The sequence below is a fragment of the Narcine bancroftii genome, chromosome 4, assembly GCF_036971445.1.
Source record: "Narcine bancroftii isolate sNarBan1 chromosome 4, sNarBan1.hap1, whole genome shotgun sequence".
NCBI lineage: Eukaryota > Metazoa > Chordata > Chondrichthyes > Torpediniformes > Narcinidae > Narcine > Narcine bancroftii.
In genome coordinates this window covers 196786390-196811942 of record NC_091472.1, presented here as the reverse complement: position 1 = coordinate 196811942, position 25553 = coordinate 196786390, and the positions used below count along the sequence as shown (strand labels likewise).

The 25553-nt window shown below is 45.1% G+C and overlaps 1 protein-coding gene across 3 annotated transcripts in view; it reads left to right on the top strand.

The window, feature by feature from the left end:
• The window catches only part of rimbp2b (RIMS binding protein 2b), a 179609-nt gene extending 154662 nt beyond the window's left edge, over positions 1–24947 (top strand). The window contains exons 22-23 of one of the 3 annotated variants that reach the window (XR_011356321.1): positions 6741–8133; positions 24821–24947. Coding sequence is in view for 1 of the 3 variants with exons in the window: in XM_069933561.1 (XP_069789662.1) it covers positions 6741–6758 (18 nt within the window). In the remaining 2 variants the exon portion in view is untranslated. Of the gene's footprint in view, positions 1–6740; positions 15782–17175; positions 17560–24820 lie in introns of those variants that run through there. The other 2 variants (XR_011356320.1, XM_069933561.1) reach the window with 2 other exon arrangements.
• Positions 24948–25553: the final 606 nt, after the last annotated feature.

Below are 25553 nucleotides of genomic sequence, written 5' to 3'. Positions count from 1 at the left end.
TGTTGTTCCACTGTTTAAAAAAAGTAAACCTAGGTCTGAGAGTCTGACACCGGTGGTAAATGAATGGAGAGTGTTCTTAGAGAAGGTATATACATTTGGAAAGACTGGGTTTGATTAGGATAGGTCAACATGGTTTTGTGCATGGTAGATAATGTTTAACAAATCAGAATTTTTCGAGGAGTTGACAAGGGGGAGGCTGTGGATGTTGATTATAAGGACTTTATTGAGACCTTTAATAAGGCTCCACATAAGAGGTTAGTTAAGAAGTTTCAGGCATTAGGTATTAATGTTGACGTAGTGAAATGGATTCAACAATGGTTGGATGGGAGATGCCAGAGAGTAGTGGTTGAAATTGTTTGTCAAATTGGAGGCCAGTGACTAGTGGAGGTCCTCAGGGATCAGTACTGGGTCCATTGTCATTTGTCCTATATATTAATGATCTGGATGATTGGATGTTAAATTAGATTAATAAGTATGCAGATGATACGAAGTTTGGTGGTGTTGTGGGCAGCGAAGAAAGTTATCAAAGTTCGCAGTGGGATATAGGACAGCTAAAAGAGTGGGCTGAAAGATGGCAGATGGAGTTTAATACTGAGAAGTGTGAGGTGGTACATTTTGGTAGGACTAATCAGCAAATGTCATACACAATAAATGGTAGACCACTTAGGAGTGCAGTAGAACAAAGGAATTTAGGAATTCTGGTACACAATTCCCTGAAAGTGGAGTCACATGAAGATAGGGTGGTGAAGAAAACATTTGATATGTTGTTGGCCTTCATAAATCAGAGTATTGAGTACAGGAGTTGGGATGTCATGTTGAAGTTGTATAAGTTGTATGAGGCCAAATTTGGAATATTGTGTGCAGTTCTGGTCACTGAATTACAGGAAGGATGTAAACAAAAGTAGAGGAGATTTACAAGAATGTTGCCTGGGTTTCAGGGTTTGAGTTACAGGGACAGATTAAACAGGCTGGACTTTTATTCCGTGGAGCGAAGGAGATTGAGGGGTAATTTGTTAGAGGTACTTAAAATTGATGGGGAACGGATAAAGTAAATGTGGACAGGAATTTTCCATTGAGAGTGGGGGTGATTCTAACATGGATTGAGATTGAAGGAGGAAAAGTTTAGGGCAAACATGAGGGGGAATTTCTTCACTCAGAGGGTGGTGGGAATGGAATGAGTTTCTGGCCAAAGTGGTAGATGCGGGCTTGATTTTAATATTGAAGGCAAAGTTGGATAGGGGTGTATGGACAGGAGAGGTATGGAAAGTTATGGGTTGAATGCGGGTCAATGGGACTAGGTGGGAGGCGGTGTTCGGAATGAAGGTCCGAACTGACCTGTTTCTGTGCTGTAATCGTTATATGATTATTTATACAGCACAGTACACACTCTTCAGTCCTCAATGTTGTGTCGACTTACACAATCCTATATTAAAAAAGATGAAGCCCTTCCTACTTCATAACCCTCTAATTTTGTTCATCTATGTGCCTGTCTAAGAGTGTCATGCAGGGATTACCCATCACAACCACGTGGAATGCATTTGATGATTTAAAGTCATTTAAAATTATTCCAGGACTGAATGTTCAAAATGTAAAGCTAAATAAATCCCAAATCATCCTGTCCTTTTGCCTTCAGACAGGGTCATTTCATTTACCTGGAGGAAGAAGTGGAAGGATGAGTCAGTCATTTTGCAGATGACACAAAGATTGGAGGCATTGTGGATAGTGTGGAGGGTCCTCTCTGGTTATCACAGGTTGTAGGCAGGATGCAGAGATGGGCTGAGAAATGGCAGAAGGAGTTCAATCTGGATAAGTGTGAAGTGATGGATGTTGGAAGGTCGAACTTAAAAGCAGAGTACAGGATATTTAAAAGTGTGGAGTCCAAATCCATACATCTCCCAAGGCTACAATGCAGGTTGATGGGATAGTTAAGGAGGTCGAGGGAATGCTGGGCTTCATTAGTTGGGAGATTGAGTTCAAGAGTCGAGAGGTCATGCTGCAACTTTACAAATCTCTGGTGTTCGGTTCTGGTCGCCTCATTACAGGAAGGATGTGGAAGTTATAGAGAGGGTGCAGAGGAGATTGACCAGGATGTCGCCTGGATTGGGAAATACGTCTTATGAGGCAGGGTTAGCAGAGTTCGGACTTTTCTCTCTGGAGCAAAAGAATGATGAGCGGTGACTTATTAGAGGTCTCTAAGATTCTGAGAGGCCTGGATAAAGTGACAACCAGCCCTTTTTTCCTGAGGTGACATTAGCAAATACCAGAGGACGTCTGTATAACATGAGGGGAGGGGGGGAAGTTTAGGGGAGACATCAGGGATACAGTAAGTTCTTTCCCGGTGGGTGCTGGGAATACATTGCCGGGGGTGGGGGTGGAGGCTGGTGCAATAGGGACATTTAAAAGACTCTTAGACAGGCACATGGATGCAAGAAAAGTAGGGGATTCTGGGTGTGAGGTTGGGAAGGTTTAGCATGTTGAGTAGGTTTGTATAGGTCAGCACAGCCGTGGGCTGAAGGGCCTGTCCTGTGCTGCAATGTTCTTTGCTCTAATAACAGGAAATGAACTTGGGAACATTTCATTGTTGTAGATTGCTGGAGAGAATTTTGGGCAGATTGGGAACTGAGGTACCAGGCACTAGAAGTAGGAACCCAAAGCAAAGTCTCCAACCAACTCAAACCTTTATCTCCAGGGCAGGGAAGTGAAAGCACAGCAGTTACATTTAGCTTATAAATGCCCTTGGTTCAGGAACACTCTGAATAACCCGTCATTAAACCGGAGAAGGTTAGCATAAAGTATATTCCAGCACCAGCAACCTGGGTTCGAATCCTGTGCTGTCTCAAAGGAGTTTCTACGTTCTCCCTGTGTTTGTGTAGGCTTCCTCTGGGTGTTCTGGTTTCCTCCCATTCTTCAAAATACACTGGGGGGGGGGGGGGGGGCTGTAGGTTAATCGGGTGTAATCGGGCCGCACGGGCTCATGGGCCAGAGAGGCCTGTTACCCTGTGGTGTGTCTAAAAGAGAGATGAGGCTAGAAGCGGGAGGTCCAAGATGGATGTGGACCAGATGGAAGAGGATAAAGCAATGAAGGGATGGCTGCACGTTTCCTGACTTGTATCGGTGACTAGCCTAGAGATCATCGATGCGTCACAATCACTGACTGATCTGGGCTTGCTCTTCGGGGAAGCTTCTTTAAAGAGAGGAGAGATCAAATTTTCTCCCAGGGACTGGTTGAGGCCAGATCATCCCAGGTACCAAGGTGCTGTGATAGACGGGGGATGAGCAAATAGTGGGGAAGGGAATATAAGATGCTGGGTGGTAGCCTTCCAGCCGAGTAGGGGCACTTATGCTGGGTTTGCAGGATCTCTCTGCAATGTTACATTTGAGGGGGCACCAGAGGATTGAAGCTCTCTCCGTGCGAGAGAGACTTGGCCCTTTGAAAAACGAAAAAGCATCCTATTTTGAAAGTTCATTTCTTACTTGATCCGAAAAGCAGGGGTCAGTTAACAAACAAATAATGATGGCGTGACATCCTCCAGTTTGCAGTGGGGTGCTTTGGACCCCATCTTCACAGTGTTTACGAACATGGCAGATCATCACCCAGGCTCAGCTGAACGATTCATTGCGAGGAGACATTTGTTGGCGCTGTGCTTTTCTCATTTCAGTATCATCGTTGCAAACTTTTCTGTGTTTTTTTTCCCCCCTTTGCTCATGACCTGGAACAGAAGAAGAGTGTTCATTTCACATCCTAATAAACACGTTGTAACTTCCACGTAAGTGAACAACTGAAGATACCTATAGCAGGAGCTTCTGTCCTCCATGGCAGCTACTCTCAAGAGCTGCTCTCAAATGACTGTGAAAGAAAAACGCACTTCCCCAAAAGTGACCTTGAACCAAATTATCCCCTCGCTCCGCACATTAAACCACTTCTTCTCAGTTTTATTTGCATGAGACTCTTTCCACCAACTGTCTCGTGGTTGAAACCAGCCATTCTCAGCGGGGGGGGTGGGTCACGATACATTTACGTCAAAGCCTCCTTTTCACCTCTCATGACGTAAATCTTTCTTTCCCGTGTTATCAGTAGGATTGAAGTATGGAAGAAACCAAGGCTTGACTGCTTCACAGGGCAGGGGAACCTTTATAGCAGATGGACTTTTAGAGCAGAGGGTTGGGGGGTGGTGGGAGGAGTGGGGGCATAGCCAAGTCGAAAAAGGTTGAGAATGGCTGGGCTACACAGTAGATTGGTTTGGTGAGAGTCGATCTCAAGACTTTGGGGGAACAGTTTTTTCTTTCAGGACTTCACGCCTGTTTGTGAGGCTGAAATGAGTAGATTTGTCCAGCTTGAGCTGTCAGGTGCATTGGACGAGCCTGATCTATGGTATCTTCAGGTGTCTAATCCTTGAGTGCACTGACTAAGTCACAAGATAGCCTTTGTGCATTTTAGAATTGATGTGCTGCTTCTAGTTTTCATTTCTCCTTCAAAGCAACCCCCCTCCTACACTTAAAGTAAAACTAATCGAATCGTATGATGCACACTAGGTCCCTGGTGAAAGCACGCAAAGGAGGGCCACGTCTCCAACGGCCCATGCCCACCATGGATCTGCTCTAGTAGATGGGACAGGCAGCCCAGTGTGCACCAGAGATATGGCTTCAAAAAAGAAAAAGGGACTATTATCAAAAGGAAAGAAACTTCTGAGGAAGCTTGGTGGAGTGATGTGATTCTTGTGTGTTCTGATTAACCATGCAGTGCCACATTCGTCATTCCCTGGCATTACAATCACCCTTTACAGTGTTGCCTTAGAGATGAACAGCAGCCCTTTCTTTTTCACATCACCCAGTGCTGGAGCAGGTACATGTTGTCTGTGGTGTTTGTATTCATCAGAGCTTCTCTCACCAAAAGCCATCAGTTGGAACCTGTGAAGTCCGTGTTGCCCCTGAGTCAGTGTCCAGCGTGGCCCGTGCCCCAATATCCGGCTTTGCTTGTACATTTCACGGCAAGCGTTCATGGTCTTAGTGGCATTCAGCCCGGCATTCTCCATTACTGTCCATTTCACGCCAGGTTCATCAAGTGCATGCTCTCCCTTCGAAATGTATCTTTTATATCAGTTCTTGTGTCAGAAACTGGTTAAACTTGGTATATGTTCTTGACAAATAATGGCATGCAAACTGTGCGAAAAAAAAAAAAGCAGCAGGTGAAAAGACTTGTACGAAATAAAATGTACCTTGACTGTGTCCTTGGCTACGTCCAGAGATTTTTATTCCACACCTGTCCCTCCACACTGAACAGCTGATGGGCTCTTAAGTGCATCGAAGCTTTTCTAAAACAAAAGACCATTGGTTGGCTGGGTAATGTACTTCCATACCTGATACGAATGGTCTCCCACACACTACCAGCTGTGGAAATGAGCATTAAGCAGCCAATGATTCCGATTTCGTACAGTCTTACTTTAGTATAATAGCATTGAACTGACGTTTCTCTTTTTGTACTTTGTAAATTCTTTTTACTGTTTCTATACATTATTTACAGATTGCCTTTTTTTTGTAATATGACCTCCTGATGAAATGCCACCTTCCTTTCTAGACTCTGTGACCAATAACAATCAGCGTAAAGCATTGTCAATTACTTCTGTATTTACATTACTACCCTTTACTGGAGAGCAGGTCAGCCGTCGATACATTTGTGGTTACAGATGCATGTGTAAATTTATTCATTGTATAAAGTTTTTACAAATAAATTATTTGATTTTTTGTAGAATATCTACCTCTGTTTTGTACATGTTATACACATTGCTCATCTCTGGCCACGCAATTTCATAATGTGCAAAGTGAAGCCTATTATCTTTTCCACAAGACCATTTTTTTTGTGTGCGGGGTAACACCAATAATGCTTATCAAGTTCCTTCAGCCCATCTTACTGCGGCTAGCTCCGTACCTTCGTTTCAATCCCAAAGCAAGCCTATGTTCTCTGTTGTACTGATCCTGTTAAGTACAGCAGCTCATCTCACTATAGAACAGGATCTCACATGAACACTCCCGTCTATAGTCATCTAATCAGTTCATGCAGTGAAAAATGAGGAGCAGAGGATTGATGAGAGTGTGTGGTTGCAGCATCAGGAAGGAGGAACGTTATGAATGGGCGGTTGGTGATCCTGGCCATGAAGGGGTGAAAGTTTGACCCTTAGTGCAGGGCACCAAATGGCAGCTCAATAAGCAGAATGCACCAGGAAGGTGGAAGTAGATGTAAAGTATATGGGGTGGGGGGAGGGCTGACCAGAATCTGACACCCTGACGCCCAAATTTTAATTCTCACTGGGATCTGGAGCTGTCCGTCAGGAGTTTGTACAATCTCCCCGTGTCTGCGCGGCTTTCCTCCCACCCTTGTGCTGTAGGTTAACTGGGATATTTGGGAGGCATGGGCTTGTGGGCCGAAAGGGCCTGTTACCGTGTTATAGGTCTAAATTTAACACTCTAGCTGCTTAATGGTTAACTAGTCCCCTGCCGATGAAGAACTAAAGTCAGATTCACAAATTTTCTTCTCTCTAAATGATTTTTTTTAAAAAATCTGCGAGTGAATCATGAATTAAATTTTCCACTGGAAAGTTAGGACCTAGTTTATGGCCGTTTTGTATTAAATCCCTCATCTCCCATAATTCAAAAAAGGAAATTTAATTGACATTTTGAAATCAGTCATTTTTTTTTGTGAGAGGTTCAGAATATCACTAACGCTGAGTTTTCTATCACTTCAGGTGGATGGGACAATCTGATAGGCGTCGTGCACGTTCACAAGGATGAACTCTTCAAACTGCTGACTGACTGGGCAATGTTCCCTGACTAGATCTGAAGGCACGACATCCTTGTGTTTCCTCTCAGTGAACTTTTGTTGACAGTGAGGATCTTCCCATGCTGCTGGAGGAGCTGTTTCTTTACTTAAAAAAAAGAAAAGCCTTTTAAAATCTGAATATTTTTTTGCCGCAACTTCCTATCGTTTCCAACTCAGAGAAAGAGAAGCAATAGCCAATCAACTCGAGATGTCCTCTGCACTCTCGCTGCACGTCACGCTCTCTCGCCTGTCCGGACGCGAGGAGTTGTGTGACAGCTGCAGAACGCCGTTCCTTGGTGAACGTCACCTCAGAAGTGGAAAGAAACACTCATCCAAACTTTCAAGTTGGTGCCAAGGCTGGAAGGCCCCTGCTCCTCCATCGTCCACTCTTCTCGAAGCCTGGCGCATATACACCCAAACCGTGGTGAAGGGATCAACGGAAAAAAGTCTGTACTTTGAAGAGAGGGACACACGTTCCAAGAATCTCCACCTGCGGGTCACGGGGCACCTCACTGCACAATGTGAACCACACCAACTCTCGACCAGCTTTGTTCCCCGCTCAGGAGACGGCATCTCCTGTGGAGTAACTGTCCCAAAAACCTGTGACAGGAACACACATGGAGGACCCTGGGGAAAGAGCAGGGAATGGGACGGATTTGGACACTTTTCCAAAGAGCTGGGCTGATTGGTCTTTCTGGTGCTATGGAATTGTCTAAAAATGATACAGGCAGCATAGCAGCAAAACAGGTGTCAGTCAGTGACTTAGCCCTGCCACAGCTCCATTGCCCCCATGCTGCATCTGATCTTCTTGACACAACGGATCCAGAGTGATTTGGCTAAGCATCAAAAATGGTCACACGGAGCAAGTCTGGTATCAAAGAACTGGACTAAAGCAAGAGGTCAAACGGTTTTCCATTGGATGTGCACAGCCGAAGCTGGCACAAAACATCCTTGTCGAGTTGAAACCTCACCTCACACCATTAACCTCGGTAATATGTACGGGCAGTTAAAGCCTCAACAATCCCCAGATCAGTGTTTGGACTTTGCATATGAAAGCTTAAACAAGAATGTGGAAAGTTGACAAAGAAATCGTCAGTGGCATGTTGCAAGGCTTGGAGCTGTCTCTGCCAACCTCAGCCATAAAAGTCCCACCGCATTGCATTCCGCCCTGTGCCCTGTGCGAGGACTGGTGCTGGACGCCAGTTACCCAGGAGCATGGTTCTCCTCTTATCAACGTTTGTGTACAGGTTTGCTCAGAGATCACAAGGCTGGCGGCAGTATGTCTGAGGCAGAGCTGATGGCCATCCATGCGGAGCCAGGTGAGCGATGAGATTTTCAGAGAAATCGGTGAAGCATCATTTATAGGGAATGCAGAGATTTACTGGGATGTTGCCCAGACTTCAGGAACTGAGTTACAGGGAAAGGTTAAACAAGTAAGGACTGAATTCCCTGGAGTGTAGAAGAATGAAGGGAGATTTGATACAGGTGTTTAAAATTATGAGGGGGATAGATAGAGTAAATGTAGGTAGGCTTTCTCCACTGAGGGTAGGTGAGATACAAATCAGAGGACATGGGTTAAAGGTGAAAGGGGAAAGGTTTAGGGAAAACATGAGAGGGAACACACAGAGTGGTGGGAGAGTGGGACGAGCTTCCAGCTGAAGTAGGCTCAATTTTAACATTTAAGAAGAATTTGGAAAGGTACATGGATGGGAGGGGCGTGGAGGGATAAGGACTGGGTGCATGTCAGTGGGACTAGACAGAAAAAAATGATTTGGCACAGACTAGAAGGGCCGAAGGAGCCTGTTTCTGTGCTGTAAAGATCTATGATTCTATATATTACACCTTTTAACTCATATCAGAGTCGACCCTGTTTACCTGAAGTACAGCCAAAGGGCAGCAGCCAGTTTTTCATTTAGCAAACTGAGAACAGTAAAGGGATCAGTTGTGCAACAACCCCCACCCCCATTCCCTGCCCTCTGCCTAACTCTGCTGAATCTCATTGCTCACCCTCTACCCACTCCTGCCCACCTTCTAACCTCTTCCTACCCTCTGCCCAACCTGCCCGCTGCCTAACCTTTGCCCACTCTTTTCTCATCTACCGCTCACTCTGCCCATCCATGTTGCCCTCCGACCTGCCTCTCTTCATTGCCTGCCGTCTACCCTCTGTCCTCCTACCCCCTGTCCTCCCTCTACCCACTACCTCTACCTTCTACCCTCCTCTACCCAGTACCTTCCCTCTGCCCACTACCCTCCCTCTACCCACCACCCTCACTCTACCCTCTCTCTAGCCACCACCCTCACTCTACCCTCCCTCTTCCCACTGCTCTCCCTCTACTCACCACCCTCCACTGTGCTCCCTCTACCCTCCCTCTTCCCACCCTCTGCCCTCCCTCTACCCTCTGCCCTCCCTCTACCCTCTGCCCTCCCTCTACCCTCTCTCTATCCTCTACCCTCCCTCTTCCCACTGCCCTCCCCTCTACGCACTGCCCTCCCTCTACCCTCCCTCTACCCTGCCCTCCCTGTTCACCCTCTGCCCACTGCCCTCCCTCTGTCTGCCCAGTGCCCTGACTCTGTCCACCCTCTGTCCACTGCCCTTCCTATGCCCTCCCTCTGCCCACTCTCTGCTCTCTGCCCATTCTCATTGCCCAATGAGGCTTGAACCCAGGGACCCCAGCTCAGAGTTGGTGTGCCCAGCACCAACCCTTCCTGGCTTGCAGCTAACTTCCTGAGCCAAAACCTTGGCCACCTGCTGTCTTTGAACCCACTCATGGCCCACGGATGGATCAGGGCAAAACAAAATCTGCTCAGATTCAGAATTTCTCCCAGAGGTTTCCAGTTGTGCGCCGTTTCCCATCCCACACTGAGCTGTCTGATCTGGACCTTCTCCACTGGCACAGAGAGGAAACAACTCCTTCTGTTGTATAGGCTGCCTCCCACTAGCATGAACGTTGAATTGTCCTGTCTCCACTTCCACCAGTGCACCCAGGGTCTTCTGCCCCTGTTCGGCTTCCTGTGCCTCCTCCCTTCCCCCAATTACCAGGCGGATCTGGTTCCCCCTGCCTTTTCCTCCCACTTATCAGCTACCACCCCTCCCACTCACTACCATCTTCTCTCTCCCTCACCCCACCCCCCCCCCAACTTCTCCAGTCTCCTCCCAAGCGATGCTTCCCATCTTAGTCATCGCACTCAGACTGGGCCAGGTCAAACCACCACCAGATGTCTGCTTCACTGGTTGGGTAACCCTCAGGTCAACCCCTCTAGCCACTGTCAGGAAACTCTCTGACAGCTGGAGATGGGTCTGGGAAAAGCTTGGGTAAAGAGGCCGAACATTTCAGCAGCTGGGCTAATGACCCAAGTGAAGTGCAAAAGTCTAGACACTGTGATTGTAGTAAAAATAAACAGAAATGAAGGAGGGACTCAGCCAGTCTGGCAGGAGGTAAAGATATATCATCGACATTTCAGGCCTGAACCCTTCCTCAAGGTACAAGAACAAGGAGATGTCAGAATAAAAACTGGGAGAGAAAGGGGGAAGAATGGGAGGGGGGAGGAGTCCAGACCGACAGCCAAAAGGTGTTAGTTGGATGTGATAAGAAGAGAGGTGAGGAGTGATTTTGACTCCATGAAAGGAAACAGAGGGCAAAGGGAAGAGAGAGATAGAACTGAAGGAGATGTGCACAGGGATTTACTCTAGACACTTCTAACAATAAATTCAGCAATTTATGAGCAAATACAGGAAAATCTAGACAAACTTTAGGCTTGTTGGGCTATAAAGAGTGCACGCACCATGCCCCATGTTCAGTGGCTTCACCAGCACCGATGTCCACCAGACAGCAGAACTGAATGATCATCTACAAACATGCTGAAGTTCTACCACTGGCCTGAGATGGATAAACAGCAAGACGCCTCTGGTTCCCAAAGTCTTTCACCACTCCAAGACACAACTCTGGAGCGGGACAGGATTGTTCTGAGAAGCTGCGAATGTCCAGGAAAGTTGACTTATCCAATGTGGAGCAGTATTCCATCTGCATGTGGAAATGTTCAGCACCTTCACCTCACCCACCAAGGTTGCCTAAATTCTCAAACCCTCTCGGCCCAGGTGCAAAAGCAACGAGTGCAGTTAAACGGCACAATCTCCATATTCCACGACCTGTGGACTGATACGCGTTGCCATCTGTCACAGGCATCAAGTTCAAATGTTGCAACTCACTGCTTAACGTGGAAAAGTGCTCACCAGCTGGTCTCACCATGAAGGACAAGTGGGATTGAGCAGCCTGTCTTCAATGGACACTTAACGAAGAAGAATTAATAGTTGAAATGGGCCTTTCAATAATACAACCATGGTTCAACTATTAACGGAACACATTTTTTTTTCAATGCAAGGCGTATTGTAGGAAAGACAGGCAAGCTTAGAGTGAGGATTAGCACATGGAATTATGATATTGTGTCTATTAGTGAAACTTGGTGCAGGAGGGGCACGACTGGCATGGGGTCCAGTGGTTCGAATGTAATAGAGCGGGAGGGATGCAAGGGGGGGAGTGGGATTGCTCATCAGGGAAAATATCATGGCTGTGCTCAGGCAGGACAGACCAGAGGGCTCGCCTAATGAGGCTATGTGGGTGGAGCTGTGGAATGGGAAAGGTATGACCACACTCATGGGGTTGTTCTATAGACTGCCAAATAGGCAATGAGAATTGGAGGAGTAAATCTGCAGAGGGACAGTAGACAGCTGCAGGAAACATAAAATTGTGATAGTAGATGACTTTATATTGGCTGGATTTGTTAGAGTTTGTCAAATGTGTTCAGGAAAGTTTTCTAAATTAACACATTGAGGTACCAACAAGAAAGAGTGCAAAAGTGGCTCTTAGGGAACTAGACAGGAAAGGTGACAGATGTATGTGTTGGGGAATGACTTGGGTCCGGCGATCATAATGCCATTTGTTTCAAGTTAATTATGGAGAAGGATAGGTGTGGGCCTCAGGTTAAGATTCTAAATTGGTAAAAGGCCAATTTTGAGGAAATGAGAAAGCATCTGGAGAATGTGAATTGGGACAGGTTGTCTTCTTTCAAAGATGTGTTCGGTAAGTGGAAGGACTTCAAAGGTGAAAGTTTGAGAATGAATGTTCCTGTAAGGATTAAAGGCAAAGTTAAAGAGAGCACAAGGAATCTTGGTTTTTCAGGGATATTGGGAGATCTGCTTATGAAGAAGAGAGATGTAGAGCAACACAGAACAAATGAGGTTCTTGCGGAGTATAAAACATTAACAATAGAAACTTAAGAAAGAAATCAGAGGGTTAAAAGAAGACATGAGGGTGCTTTGGCAGACAAAGTGAAGGAAAATCCTAAAGGCTTCTCTAGGTAAATTAAGAGCAAAACGATAGGGAGATAAAATTGGTCCTCTCGAAGATCAGAGTGATCAGTGTAATGTACAGAGCCAGAAGAGATGGGGGAGATTTTAAATGGGTTTTTTTACATCATTGTTTACTCTGGAAACTGGCATGGAGCCATGGGAAGTAGGGAAAACAAGCAGTGAGATCAGGGAACTGATACAGATTAAAGAGGAGGAGGTGCTTGCTGTCTTAAGGCAAATCAGGATGGATAAATCCCCAGTGCCTGACAAGATATTCCATCAGGCCTTGAGGAAGACTACTGTAGATATTGCAGGGGCCCTGGCAGATATATTTAACATGTGCTTAACCACGGGTCAGGTGCCAGAGGATTAGAGGGTAGCTCGTGTTGTTCCTTTGTTTAAAAAGCCTAAAAATGTTCTCGAATATTATAGATGGATGAGCCTGATGTCAGTAGTAGGTAAATTATTGGAAGGTGTTCTCAGAGATTGGATACACAATTATTTGAATAGCCAGAAATTGATTAGGGATAGTCAACATGGCTTTGTGCATGGTAGGTTGTGTTTAATCAATCTTTAGAGTTTTTCGAGGAGGTTACCAGGAAAGTTGACAAAGGAAAGGCTGTGGAGGTTGTCTACATGGACTTCAGTGAGGCCTGTGACAAGGTCCCACATGGGATGTTAGTCAGAAAGGTTCAGGCTCTCGGTATTCATGGTGAAGTAGTGAACAAAATTCGACATTGGCTGGACAGGAGAAGCCAGAGAGTGGTAGTGGATGATTGCTTCTGAGACTGGAGGCCTGTGACTAGTGGTGAGTTGTCTCAGGGATCGGTGCTGGGACCATTGCTGTTGGTCATCTATATCATTGATCTGGATGATAATGTGGTGAATTGGATCAGCAAGTTTATAGATGACACTAAGAGTGGAGGCGTTGTGGACAGCGAGGAAGGGTTTCGAAGCTTGCAGAGGGATCTGGACCAGCTGGGAAAATGGGCTGAAAATGGCAGATGGAATTTAATGCAGACAAGTGTGAGGAGTTGCATTTTGAAAGGATAAACCAAGAAAGGACATGCACGGTGAATGGTCGGGCACTGAGAAATGCGATAGAACAGAGGGATCTGAGAATACAGATACATAATTCCCTGAAAGTGGCGTCACAGATGGATAGGGTCGTAAAGAGACCTCTTGGCATATTGGCCTTTATAAATCAAAGTATTGAGTACAGGAGTTGGGATGTTATGATACAGTTGTATAAGACATTGGTGAGGCTAAATTTGGAATATTATGTGCAGTTTGATCACCTAACAATAAAATTGAAAGACTGCAAAGATTTGCTATGATGTTGCTGGGACTTCAGGAACTGAGTTACTGGGACAGGTTGAACAGAGGAGGTCTTTATTCACTGGTGTGTAGAAGAATGAGGGGAGATTTGATAGAGGTTTACAAAATTATGAGGGGTATGGACAGAGTAAATGCAAGTAGGCTCTTTCCACTGTGGTTAGTTGAGATAAAAAACTAGAGGGCATGGTTTAAGAGGGAAAGGGGAAAGAACACTTGAGGGAGCTTCTTTGCTCAGAGAGTGGTGGGATTGTGGAATGGGCTGCCAGCTGAGGTGGTGAATGCGGGCTCGATCTTAACATGTAAGACTGGAACATGGATGGGAGGGGCATGGAAGGAGATGGTCCAGGTGCAGGTCAGTGAGACAAGGCAGAATAATACTTCGGCACAGACTAGAAGGGCTGAAGGGCCTGTTTCTGTGCTGTAATGTTCTAAGGTTCTCTGATCTTACCCCATGACAACCCTTGCACCCTGGCCTTCTTCCACGCCGATTCTCGAGCTGCATTCTCCTGCGCCATCTTCGCAAGGGTTTGCTTTCTTATTCCTGGCGCAAATAAAATATTACACAGCCTGCATCAGAGTGCGGTGGGAGATATTTAATCCTTAACGGAAGTCCTGTGCTCATTTTCCATCTCCACACAGACAATGGTAGGTTCACTGGAAAAGTACAAGACGACCCGATGGATTCCATTCACAATAAAGCTATCTTCACTCATCAACCCTCCATTCATCTGGTGGAGAGCATCTAAAATCATTCGATTACAATATCAGAATCTGACTTCATTGTCGTGAACAAGTCGCAACATTCGTTGTTTGGCAGCAGCGTCACAGGTGCAAATATCGCTATAAATTACATTTATAAAAAAATAAATTAGTGCAAACGAAGAGAAAAGGTGAGGTGGTGTCCAGGGTTCATTGTCTGTTCAGGAATCTGATGGCGGAGGGGAAGAAGCCGTCCTTTTGCCCGCTGGGTGCTCATCTTCAGCCTCCTGCCCGATGGTGGCAGAGTGAAGAGGGCATGGCCTGGGTGGTGGGGGTCCTGGAGGATAGAGGCTGCCTTCTTGAGACCGCCTCGTGTCGATGTTCTTAATGGAGTGAAGCCCGTGCTGGCGCTGGCTGAGTTCACAGCTCTCTGTAACCTTTTCCTGTCCTCCACATCAGGCAACGATGCAATCAGTCAGAACGCTCTCCACGGTACAACCTATAGACACTTGCAAGAGTCTTTGGGAACCAACAAAATCTCCTCAAATTCCTTACGAAGTATAGCTGCTGACAAGCTTTTCTTCCACGGTTAGTTCCTTAGTTTTGCTGGTGTTGAGCGCAAGGCTGTTGGTGTGGCACCACTCAACTCACTGATCGATCTCCCTCCTGTTCGCTTCCTCGTTGCCGTCTGCGATTCTCCTGTCTAAGTATGCATCCTTGAGGTGCACCTGTGTGAATGATCAGTGGGGAGGAGACGTTTGTTTCCAATTCGTACAGACTTGGTGTTCCGATGAGGAAGTCAAAGACCCAGAGGCAGAGATGGGTGCAGAGGCTCCCGATTTAAATTTAAATTTAGACTTACAGCACGGTAACAAACCATTTGGCCCTACGAGCCTGTTACACCCAATTAATCTATAACCCCGGTACATTTTTGAATGGTGGGAGGAAATAAGAGCCCCCGGGGAAAAGCCACACAGACACAGAGAAAGCTTATAGACAGCACGGGATTTGAACCCTGGTCCCAGTCACTGGGACTGTCACAGCGTTGCACTAACCACTACGCCAAGTGAGCTGCTTGTTAACCAGTACTGAGGGGATGATGATGTGAAACAGGTCAGACAGCACCCATGGGTAGAAATGGTCAGTTAATGTTTTTGACTGAATTTAGACATACAGCACAGTGACAGGCCTTTTCAGCCCATAAGCCCGTGCTGCTCAATTTACACCCATATAACCTACAACCCCCAGTACATTTTGAACGGTGGGAGGAAACTGGAGCCCCCCCCAGGGAAAAACCCACACAGACACAGGGAGACACGTACAAACCCCCTACAGACAACATGGGATTCAAAATCAGGTGGCTGGGGCTGTTCTTCTTTGGCTTGGCTTCGCGGACGAAGATTTATGGAGGGGGTAAAAGTCCACGTCAGCTGCAGGCTCGTTTGTGGCTGACAAGTCCGATGCGGGACAGGCAGACACGGTTGCAGCGGCTGCAGGGGAAAATTGGTTGGTTGGGGTTGGGTGTTGGGTTTTTCCTCCTTTGCCTTTCGTCAGTGAGGTGGGCTCTGCGGTCTTCTTCAAAGGAGGTTGCTGCCCGCCAAACTGTGAGGCGCCAAGATGCACGGTTTGAGGCGATATCAGCCCACTGGCGGTGGTCAATGTGGCAGGCACCAAGAGATTTCTTTAGGCAGTCCTTGTACCTTTTCTTTGGTGCACCTCTGTCACGGTGGCCAGTGGAGAGCTCACCATATAACACGATCTTGGGAAGGCGATGGTCCTCCATTCTGGAGACGTGACCCACCCAGCGCAGCTGGATCTTCAGCAGCGTGGACTCGATGCTGTCGACCTCTGCCATCTCGAGTACTTCGACGTTAGGGATGAAAGCGCTCCAATGGATGTTGAGGATGGAGCGGAGACAACGCTGGTGGAAGCGTTCTAGGAGCTGTAGGTGATGCCGGTAGAGGACCCATGATTCGGAGCCGAACAGGAGTGTGGGTATGACAATGGCTCTGTATAAGCTTATCTTTATGAGGTTTTTCAGTTGGTTGTTTTTCCAGACTCTTTTGTGTAGTCTTCCAAAGGCGCTATTTGCCTTGGCGAGTATGTTGTCTATCTCATTGTCGATCCTTGCATCTGATGAAATGGTGCAGCCGAGCTAGGTAAACTGGTTGACCGTTTTGAGTTTTGTGTGCCCGATGGAGATGTGGGGGGGCTGGTAGTCATGGTGGGGAGCTGGCTGATGGAGGACCTCAGTTTTCTTCAGGCTGACTTCCAGGCCAAACATTTTGGCAGTTTCCGCAAAGCAGGACGTCAAGCGCTGAAGAGCTGGCTCTGAATGGGCAACTAAAGCGGCATCGTCTGCAAAGAGTAGTTCACGGACAAGTTTCTCTTGTGTCTTGGTGTGAGCTTGCAGGCGCCTCAGATTGAAGAGACTGCCATCCGTGCGGTACCGGATGTAAACAGCGTCTTCATTGTTGGGGTCTTTCATGGCTTGGTTCAGCATCATGCTGAAGAAGATTGAAAAGAGGGTTGGTGCGAGAACACAGCCTTGCTTCACGCCATTGTTAATGGAGAAGGGTTCAGAGAGCTCATTGCTGTATCTGACCCGACCTTGTTGGTTTTCGTGCAGTTGGATAATCATGTTGAGGAACTTTGGGGGACATCCGATGCGCTCTAGTATTTGCCAAAGCCCTTTCCTGCTCACGGTGTCGAAGGCTTTGGTGAGGTCAACAAAGGTGATGTAGAGTCCTTTGTTTTGTTCTCTGCACTTTTCTTGGAGCTGTCTGAAGGCAAAGACCATGTCAGTAGTTCCTCTGTTTGCGCGAAAGCCGCACTGTGATTCTGGGAGAATATTCTCGGCGACACTAGGTATTATTCTATTTAGTAGAATCCTAGCGAAGATTTTGCCTGCAATGGAGAGCAACGTGATTCCCCTGTAGTTTGAGCAGTCTGATTTCTCGCCTTTGTTTTTGTATAGGGTGATGATGGTGGCATCACGAAGATCCTGAGGCAGTTTTCCTTGGTCCCAACAAAGCTTGAAAAACTCATGCAGTTTGGCATGCAGAGTTTTGCCGCCAGCCTTCCAGACCTCTGTTAAGGTGCTACGAAAACCCTAACCCCCACTACCATGTCTGAACTTTTTATTAAGACTTGATAAAAGATTCTGAGCCAGAGTGTTGACTGACCATTTCTACCTTCAGACACTGTCTGACCTGCTGAGTTTCTCCAGCAATCCCTTGCTCAAGATCTGGTGTGTTTTTTTAAAAAAAAACAGCCAACTAAAATGATTGGCTTTTCTTTCATGAAGCTATGTTTGGAACTGAACGAATACGGATGGTTTATTAAAACTAACCTCCCCGTTGAGAGGTGAACACTAAAGCAGAGATTCTGCTTGTTCTTGTGTCCCGCTGCAGCCATAAACATTCAGATGCTTCCAGCTGAGCACCCCATGACGAAGAATTTTTAAATTTAAATTTAGACATACAGCATAGTACACACTAGAAATAGAAATACCTTAACAGAAATTGCTCAAGACAAAAATTGAGAACAAAGAACATTTATTATAACAATGCAAAGTTGGGTGCTTCCCCTTACCCTGGGAATACACACATACACTGGGGCTCACCCAACTTTTATACAGTGAATTTCAGTATCAGAATACCCTCCCCCTTACATTCTTCTGCCCCCTGGATGGGTTTGGCATAGGCAATCCTTCCTGCCTACGTGCAGTTTCAGTGGACTTGGAGGACCAGGGGGTATCCTGTCGGTGTTTTATCATGTCATTATCCCCATTGTCCTTATTCACAACCTTGCCCTTGTCCCCATTCACACCTTTCCACCTCTCAGAGCTACAGTCCCTTCATATGCAGAGTTCGCTAATCCTGTCTAGGGTTTACTAATTAAATATGCATAACTTGATAAATCTGTGTAAGGCTTACTAATTATATATGTAGAACTTGGTACTTCTGTCTAGGGCTAGGAGACCCTTATCTCATCCAGACTATCTCAACTTCCTACATTCTATTATTCCTTACCTCTCCTTATCTTATTCATACCACCGTGGGCTCACTGATCCTGTCGAAAGGACTAGAAGGTTCTTATCTTACATAGGCTGACTCTGCTTCCTGCATCCTAATTTCCATGCTTAGCCTGTTCATACTGGTTTAATCCATCACTCCATGTGTCTGTACTAGTTTCCCCATCTTTCATATTTTTATGTCAAGTTTACTCATCTCTCACAGTAACAGGCACTTCTGGCCCTGCCACCCAATCAACCTATTAACCCCATACGATTTTGGAAGGTGAGAGGAAACTAGAGCACCTGGAAGAAACCGGGGGAGAATTTACAAACTCCTTACAGACACCTCCGGAAGTGAAAGATTCATTTAGTGAATGAGCTTCAGTTCAACCTGTGAGAGATGGGAAAATTAATCTAAAATTATGAACATGGAAGAAACTAAAATTCATCAGTTAATGGCTGTAACCAGTACAAACAGGATGAGCTTGGGGATTAGGATGCAGGAAAGCAGAGTCAGCACGATTAACATAAGAATCTTCTTTGTGACAAGAGCCACCATAAGACTAAGATAAGGAATGGTAAGGTACAATAGAATGTAGGAAGTTGAGGTAGTCTGGATCAGATAAGGGTCTCCTAGCCCTAGTTAGAAGTACCAAGTCCTACATATCTAATTAGCTAACCTTACACAGATTTATACATATTAAATTAGCCAACCCTAGACAGGATGAGTCAACTCTGCATACCAAGAGACTGTAGCCCCGAGAATCAGGAAGGTGTGAATAAGGACAATAATATGAAGGGACACCAACAGGATACCCCCTGGTCCTCCAAGTGTACTGAAACTGCATGTAGGCAGGAAGGATTGCCTATGCCAAACCCATCCAGGGGGCAGAAGTATGTAAGGGGGAGGGTATTCCTATACTGAAATCAACTGTATAAAAGTTGGGTGAGCCCCAGTGTATGTGTGTATTCCCAGGGTAAGGGGAAGCACCCAACTTTGCATTGTTGCAAAATAAATGTTCTTTGTTCTCAATTTTTGTCTCGAGCTATTTCTTTAAAGGTAAATTCTGTTTCTAACAAACCTGAGTCAATGCAGGCAAATGGGATGTTCCCAGAATGCCACCTTGGCCAGAATTGATGTTGGGCTGAAGGTCCTGTACCCCCATGTGACTCAGTGACTCCAAGATCTAAGTGAATTACAGAAGCACCTCGCTGGGAAGCTGCATTAAAGGGGAAGGCACGGCCAAGTACGAGCTCATTTTAAATTTAGGCCTACAGCACGATGACGGGCCATTTCAGCCATCGAGCCCGTGTCACCCAATTAACCTGCTGCACCCCACCAACCCCCCCCCCATCCCACCACAAGCTGCCCAATTACATCCAGTTGTGGAGGCCCAGGGTTTAAATTTATATTTAAATTTAGACATGCAGCACAGTAACAGGCCATTTCAGCCCACAGGTCCATGCGTCCAAAATACACCCATTTAACCTACAACCCCAGTACGTTTTGAGCAGTGGGAGGAAACCAGAGTCCCCTGGGGAAACCCCACGCAGACACAGGGAGAGCATAAAAACTCCTTACAGACAGCGCGGGCTTCGAACATATTGTGTTAACTCACTACACCAACTGTGCCACCCAATTTATAGAATAATAGGGTCCCTTAAAGCTTATAAATGCTGGAGGAACTCAGCAGGTCTCACAGCACATCCAACCTTCTCTTAAATGACATAAAGTCCTCCAGCGTTCCTGCATTTTTGTTACAATCACAGTGTGTGCAGACTTTCATGTTTTTCTCCCTTAAAGATTAACAAGGTCATCTATATGCAGGCCTTAACAAGAGTTTCTGAGAGATGAGAGACCTCAGGGAACTAAATGGTGAGGTTTTGGAGAATTCCTATTAAAAATGCCAGAGATCTTAACCCATTAAGGTAGTTGTATAGGTCCCATTCCCTTGCAGGTGTGCGTCCATGGTCTCACGCTCTATGAGACTGAGACCACCTGCAAATTAGAGGAACAACCCCTCATCTTGCGACTGCACACCCTCCAACCAGATGGCTTCTCCAGTTTCCACCCCCCACAGTCTGCATCCCCCTGTTTCCTTTCCTCAAGGGCAGCAAATGCATAGGGAGATACCACCTCTGCATCTCACCCCCAATCCCAAGATGGACATTATATTCTTAAATCATGATATTCTTAAATCCTGATATTTATTTCCCAACAATATTATGGGGATTTCTTCACAATAGAGATGCAGAATCCCATAAACTTTCCCTCTTAAACCATGTCCTCTAGTTTTTTATCTCAACTAACCACAGTGGAAAGAGCCTACTTGCATAAACATAAAGTTGGCAGCTTATCTCCACATTAACTAAGTTAAGTCAGGTCAAGTCAAGTTTATTGTCATCTGATTGCACAAGTACAACCCAACAGTGTTCTCCAGTCTTCAGTGCAAAACATGCAGACACACAACCAGACATAACTAACATTCACATGCAGGACAAGTATTCATATGCAAAGATAAATAAGTAAATATTGGTTTGTACATAGAAGAGTTTCAGACAGTTAGTGTGATCAGTTCCTTTGGTCATTCAGCATTCTCACTGCCCGTGGGAAGAAGCTGTTCCTCAGCCTGGTGGTTCTGTCTCTGATCCTCCTGACGGGAGCAGCTGAAGGATACTGTGTGCAGGGTGGGAGGGGGTCCTCAATGATTTTGCCCACCCTCTTCAGACCTCATTCCCAGTAGATCACGTCGACGTGGTGGGTGGGAGACTCCAGTGATCCTTTACCATGCAGCATGAGAAACAAGGTGGATGAACATGCAGTTCACTTATAGATTGGAGGGTACAATTCTGTGGCCATTACTGAGCTGTGGCTCAAGGATAGGAGTTGAACATCCAAGGATACACGGTGCTTTGGAAGGACAGGCAAGGAAGTAGAAGGGGTGGCGTGGACTCTGCTGGTAAACAACAATATCAAATAATTGGAAGAAGTGACATAGAATCAGAGGTAGAGTCCTTATGGGTTGAATTAAGGAATGGTAAAGGACCCTAACGCCAGTTATACACAGGGCTCCAAACAGCAGCCAGGAAGTGGACAACAAAATAGATCAGGCACGTCAGATGGACAGGGTTTCGATAACCATGGAGGATTTTAACATGAAAGTAGATTGAGAAAGTCAGGTCAGTTCAAAACCTCAGGGGAGAGCATCTGGGAAGCTTTTTGTTGATGAGCCCACCAGGGGATCAGCTGCTCTGGATCAGGTGCTGTGGAATGAACCAGAGGTGATTAGATAAAGGGGCCCATAGGAGGCAGAGATCACAGTACAATTGGGTTGCCTGTGAAATTTGAAAAGGAGAGGCTAGAGTCCGATGTGTGGACACTTCACTGGAGTAAAGGAAATTACAGTTGCATAAGAGAGGAGCTGGCCAAAGTCGAATGGAAACGTCACTAACGGGGAGGACAGCAGTGGCTGGAGTTTCTGTGAGAAATGACAAAAGAGCGGGCACATACTGAAAAGAAAGAAACTTGGGAATGGAAAAAAGAGATGGTTGTGGCTGACGAGGGAAGTTAAAGCCAAAATAAAAGCAAAAGAGAGAGGGGACAAGGAAGGAGAAGATGGAGGAGTGGGAAACTTAAAAATTTGGAGAAGGCAACTAAGAAGGTGATTAGGAAAAGATGAATTATGAAAGGAGGCAACAAACTGGAGAAGCAGTGGATGTGTACTTGGACTTTCAAAATGCCTTCGACAAGGTGCCGCATACAAGGCTGATTAACAAGATGAGAGCTTATGGAATTACAGGAAGGACACTCACATTAATAGGCAGGAAATAGAGAGGGGGAATAAAGGGACCCTGTTCCGGTTGGTTGCCTGTTACCAGTGATGTTCCACAGGGGCCAGTGTGGGGGCACTTCTCTTTTGTTTAATTTGTATGCAATTTCGGTCATCCATAGGCATTATTTCGCTCTTATCCACATTTACTTTATCACCTGAAACCTGACCATATTCTGCTAACCCTACAGTTATTTTCTTCAATGATTGTTACATATAGTATAACATCATCCACATATAAACTAATTTTATGTTCTTTATCACCTACCTGAAAACCTTTAACCTCATTATCCTTTCTTATCACCTTCTGTAGCTAAAGCAAATAAAAAAATTAATACATAAAAATTTAAAATATTGGATAAAGTGGGGAGATATGAAATGATTATTTGTCAAATTTATTCAGAATATTGGACATTAATGAATGTATATGCACCAAATGTGGATGATGGGAAATTCATGCAAGATATATTTCTACAATTATCAGGTGCAAAGGGAAAAATAATAGTAGATGATTTTACTTTTAATTTTGATCAGAAACTAGATAGATCAGATGGAGCAATTACAAAAAATAAAGAAGATAAGATTTTAACAGATTTAATGAAGAGATGAGACTTGTCAATAATTCGAGCAAAATTCATCCAAGTGACAGGGTCTATTTTTATTCTTTTAGACACAAGACATATTCATATAACCATATACAGCACAGAACAGGCCAGTTTGGCCCTACTAGTCCATGCCGTAACAAATCCCCACCCTCCTAGTCCCACTGACCACCACCTGGTCCATACCCCTCCAATCCTCTCCCCTCCATGTAATTATCCAGTTTTTCCTTAAATGTAAATAATGTCCTTGCTTCAACCATCTCTGCCGGAAGCTTATTCCACATTCCAACCACCCTTTGCGTGTAGAAATTTCCCCTCATGTTCCCCTTATAATTTCCCCCCTGCAATCTCAAACCATGGCCTCTGGTTTGAATATCCCCCACTCTTAATTGAAAAAGCCTATCCACATTGACTCTCTCTGTCCTTTTAAAATCTTGAACACCTCCATCAAATCCCCCCTCAATCTTCTACGCTCAAGAGAAAAAAGCCCCAGGCTGCTCAACCTTTCTCTGTAACTCAAACCCTGACATCCTGTCAACATTCTCGTGAACCTTCTCTGCACTCTCTCTATTTTGTTTATATCCTTCCTATAATTCGGTGACCAAAACTGCACACAGTATTCCAAACTTGGTCTCACCAATGCTTTGTACAATTTCATCATAACATCCCAACTCTTGAATTCAATACTCCGATTTATGAAGGCCAACATTCCAAATGCCTTCTTCACCACTCTATCAACCTGAGTATCAACTTTGAGGGTACTATTTACCATAACTCCTAAATCCCTTTGTTGCTCTGCACTCCTCAATTGTCTACCATTTCTCAGCCCACTCCTCTAGCTTTCCTATATCTCTTTTTAAGCTACGGTAATATCTTCCTCATTTTCCACAATACCACCAATCTTTGTATCATCTGCAAACTTACTTATCCAATTCACCACCCCTTCTTCCAGATTGCTAATATATATAACAAACAATAGTGGACCCAGGCAGGACCGATCCCTGAGGAACTCCACTAGTCACTGGCCTCCAATTTGACAAACAATTTTCTACCACTACTCTCTAACACCTCCCATCCAACCATTGCTGAATCCATTTCACTACCTCCTTATTTAAACCTAATGCCTCCACCTTTTTCCTAACCTCCTGTGGGGAACTTTGTCAAAAGCTTTACTAAAGTCTAAATAGACAACATCCACAGCCTTCCCTTCATCAATCTTTTTTGTAACCCCCTCGAAAAACTCTATAAGGTTTGTTAAGCATGACCTACCCCTGACAAAACCATGCTGACTACTACCTATCAAATCCCTGTTCTTCCAAATATTTGTAAATGCCTTCCCTCAGAACACTTTCCATCAACTTACCCACCACAGATGTCAGACTCACAGGTCTATAATTTCCAGGCTTACATTTGGACCTTTTCTTAAACAGCAGAACAACATGAGCCACCCTCCAATCCTCTGGCACTACCCCCGTGACCAGTGACATCCTAAATATCTATGTTAATGGCCCCACTGTCTGTACACTAGTCTCCCTGAGTGTCCTTGGGAACACATTGTCCGGACCCGGAGATTTGTCCACCTTTATCTTTTTTAACACTGCCCACACTACCTCCTCAGTTATCCTTATATGATTCATGACCTCCCCACTATTTTTCTTTACTTCAACTGGTACAATATTTTTTTCCCTAGTGAATACCAAGGAAAAGAAATCATTTAAAATTTCACATAGCCTACCCTCCCTATCTACAAGGGGTCCAATTTTATCCCTCACTAATCTTTAACTTTTAATGTACCTATAGAAACCCTTTGGATTTATTCTTACTCTGTCTGCCAAAGCCTCTTTTTGGCCTTTCTAATTTCTTTCTTAAGATTTTTTCTACACTCCTTGTAGTCCTCTTTCAATTTCTCATCACCCTGCTGTGTTTATACCTCTTGTACACCTCCCTCTTTCTCCTAACCAAATTTCTAATATTCCTCGAAAACCAAGGCTCCCTATGACTTCCAACCTTTCCTTTGATCCTCACTGGGACATATCTACTCTGTACTCTCAAAATTTCTTCTTTGAATATTCTCCATTTTTCATTTACATCCTTTCCTGAAAAAATCATGTCTCACTCAATACTCCCCAAAGCCATTCTCATTCCTTCGAAATTTGCTTTTCTCCAATCCAGAACCTCAACTTTAGGCCCTTCTTTGCTCTTCCCTAAAACTACCCTAAAACTAATGGTGAAAAAGATTGATTATTTGGAAAACCAATCCAGACGGAACAATATAAAGATTATTGATTTGCCGGAAGGTATGGAGGGACCAGACCCAAGAAAATTTTTTACTGAATGGATTCCGCAGGTGCTGGGTCAAGAACATTTCCTGGAAGGTATAATACTGGAACGTGCTCACAGAGCCTTGCGTAGAAGACCTATTTCAGGTCAAAGTCCAAGACCTGTTTTGGTTTGTTGCTTGAATTATTATAACAGAGAAATAATTTTACAAGTGGCTATTAGAAATGCACAACAGAGAAAATCACCCTTGATGATTCAAAATAATCGAGTTTTCTTCTATGCGGATTTGAGTCAAGAAGTTATGTTCCAACGACGGGAATTCAATCCTGCTAAAGAGTTGTTGTGGAAGAAAGGTTACAAGGCAACCTTTAGATATCCAGCTGTTTTGAAGGTTTTTCAAGATGGTTACCAACCAAAGTTCTTTGATTCTCCAAAGGAAGCTATAGCATTTGCTCAAGAGCTGCCAATTACTCAGTTTCAACAGAGACATAGTCCACCGTGATCTCTAAGGAGACAAGAGATGGAAGAAAAGAGCTGTGCTCCAAGAAGGAATGGTTGTAATGGTGACTCGGCAGTTGGAGCTGATTAAAAGAAGAGTTGTCCTTTTTTTTTCTAATGTTTTTTT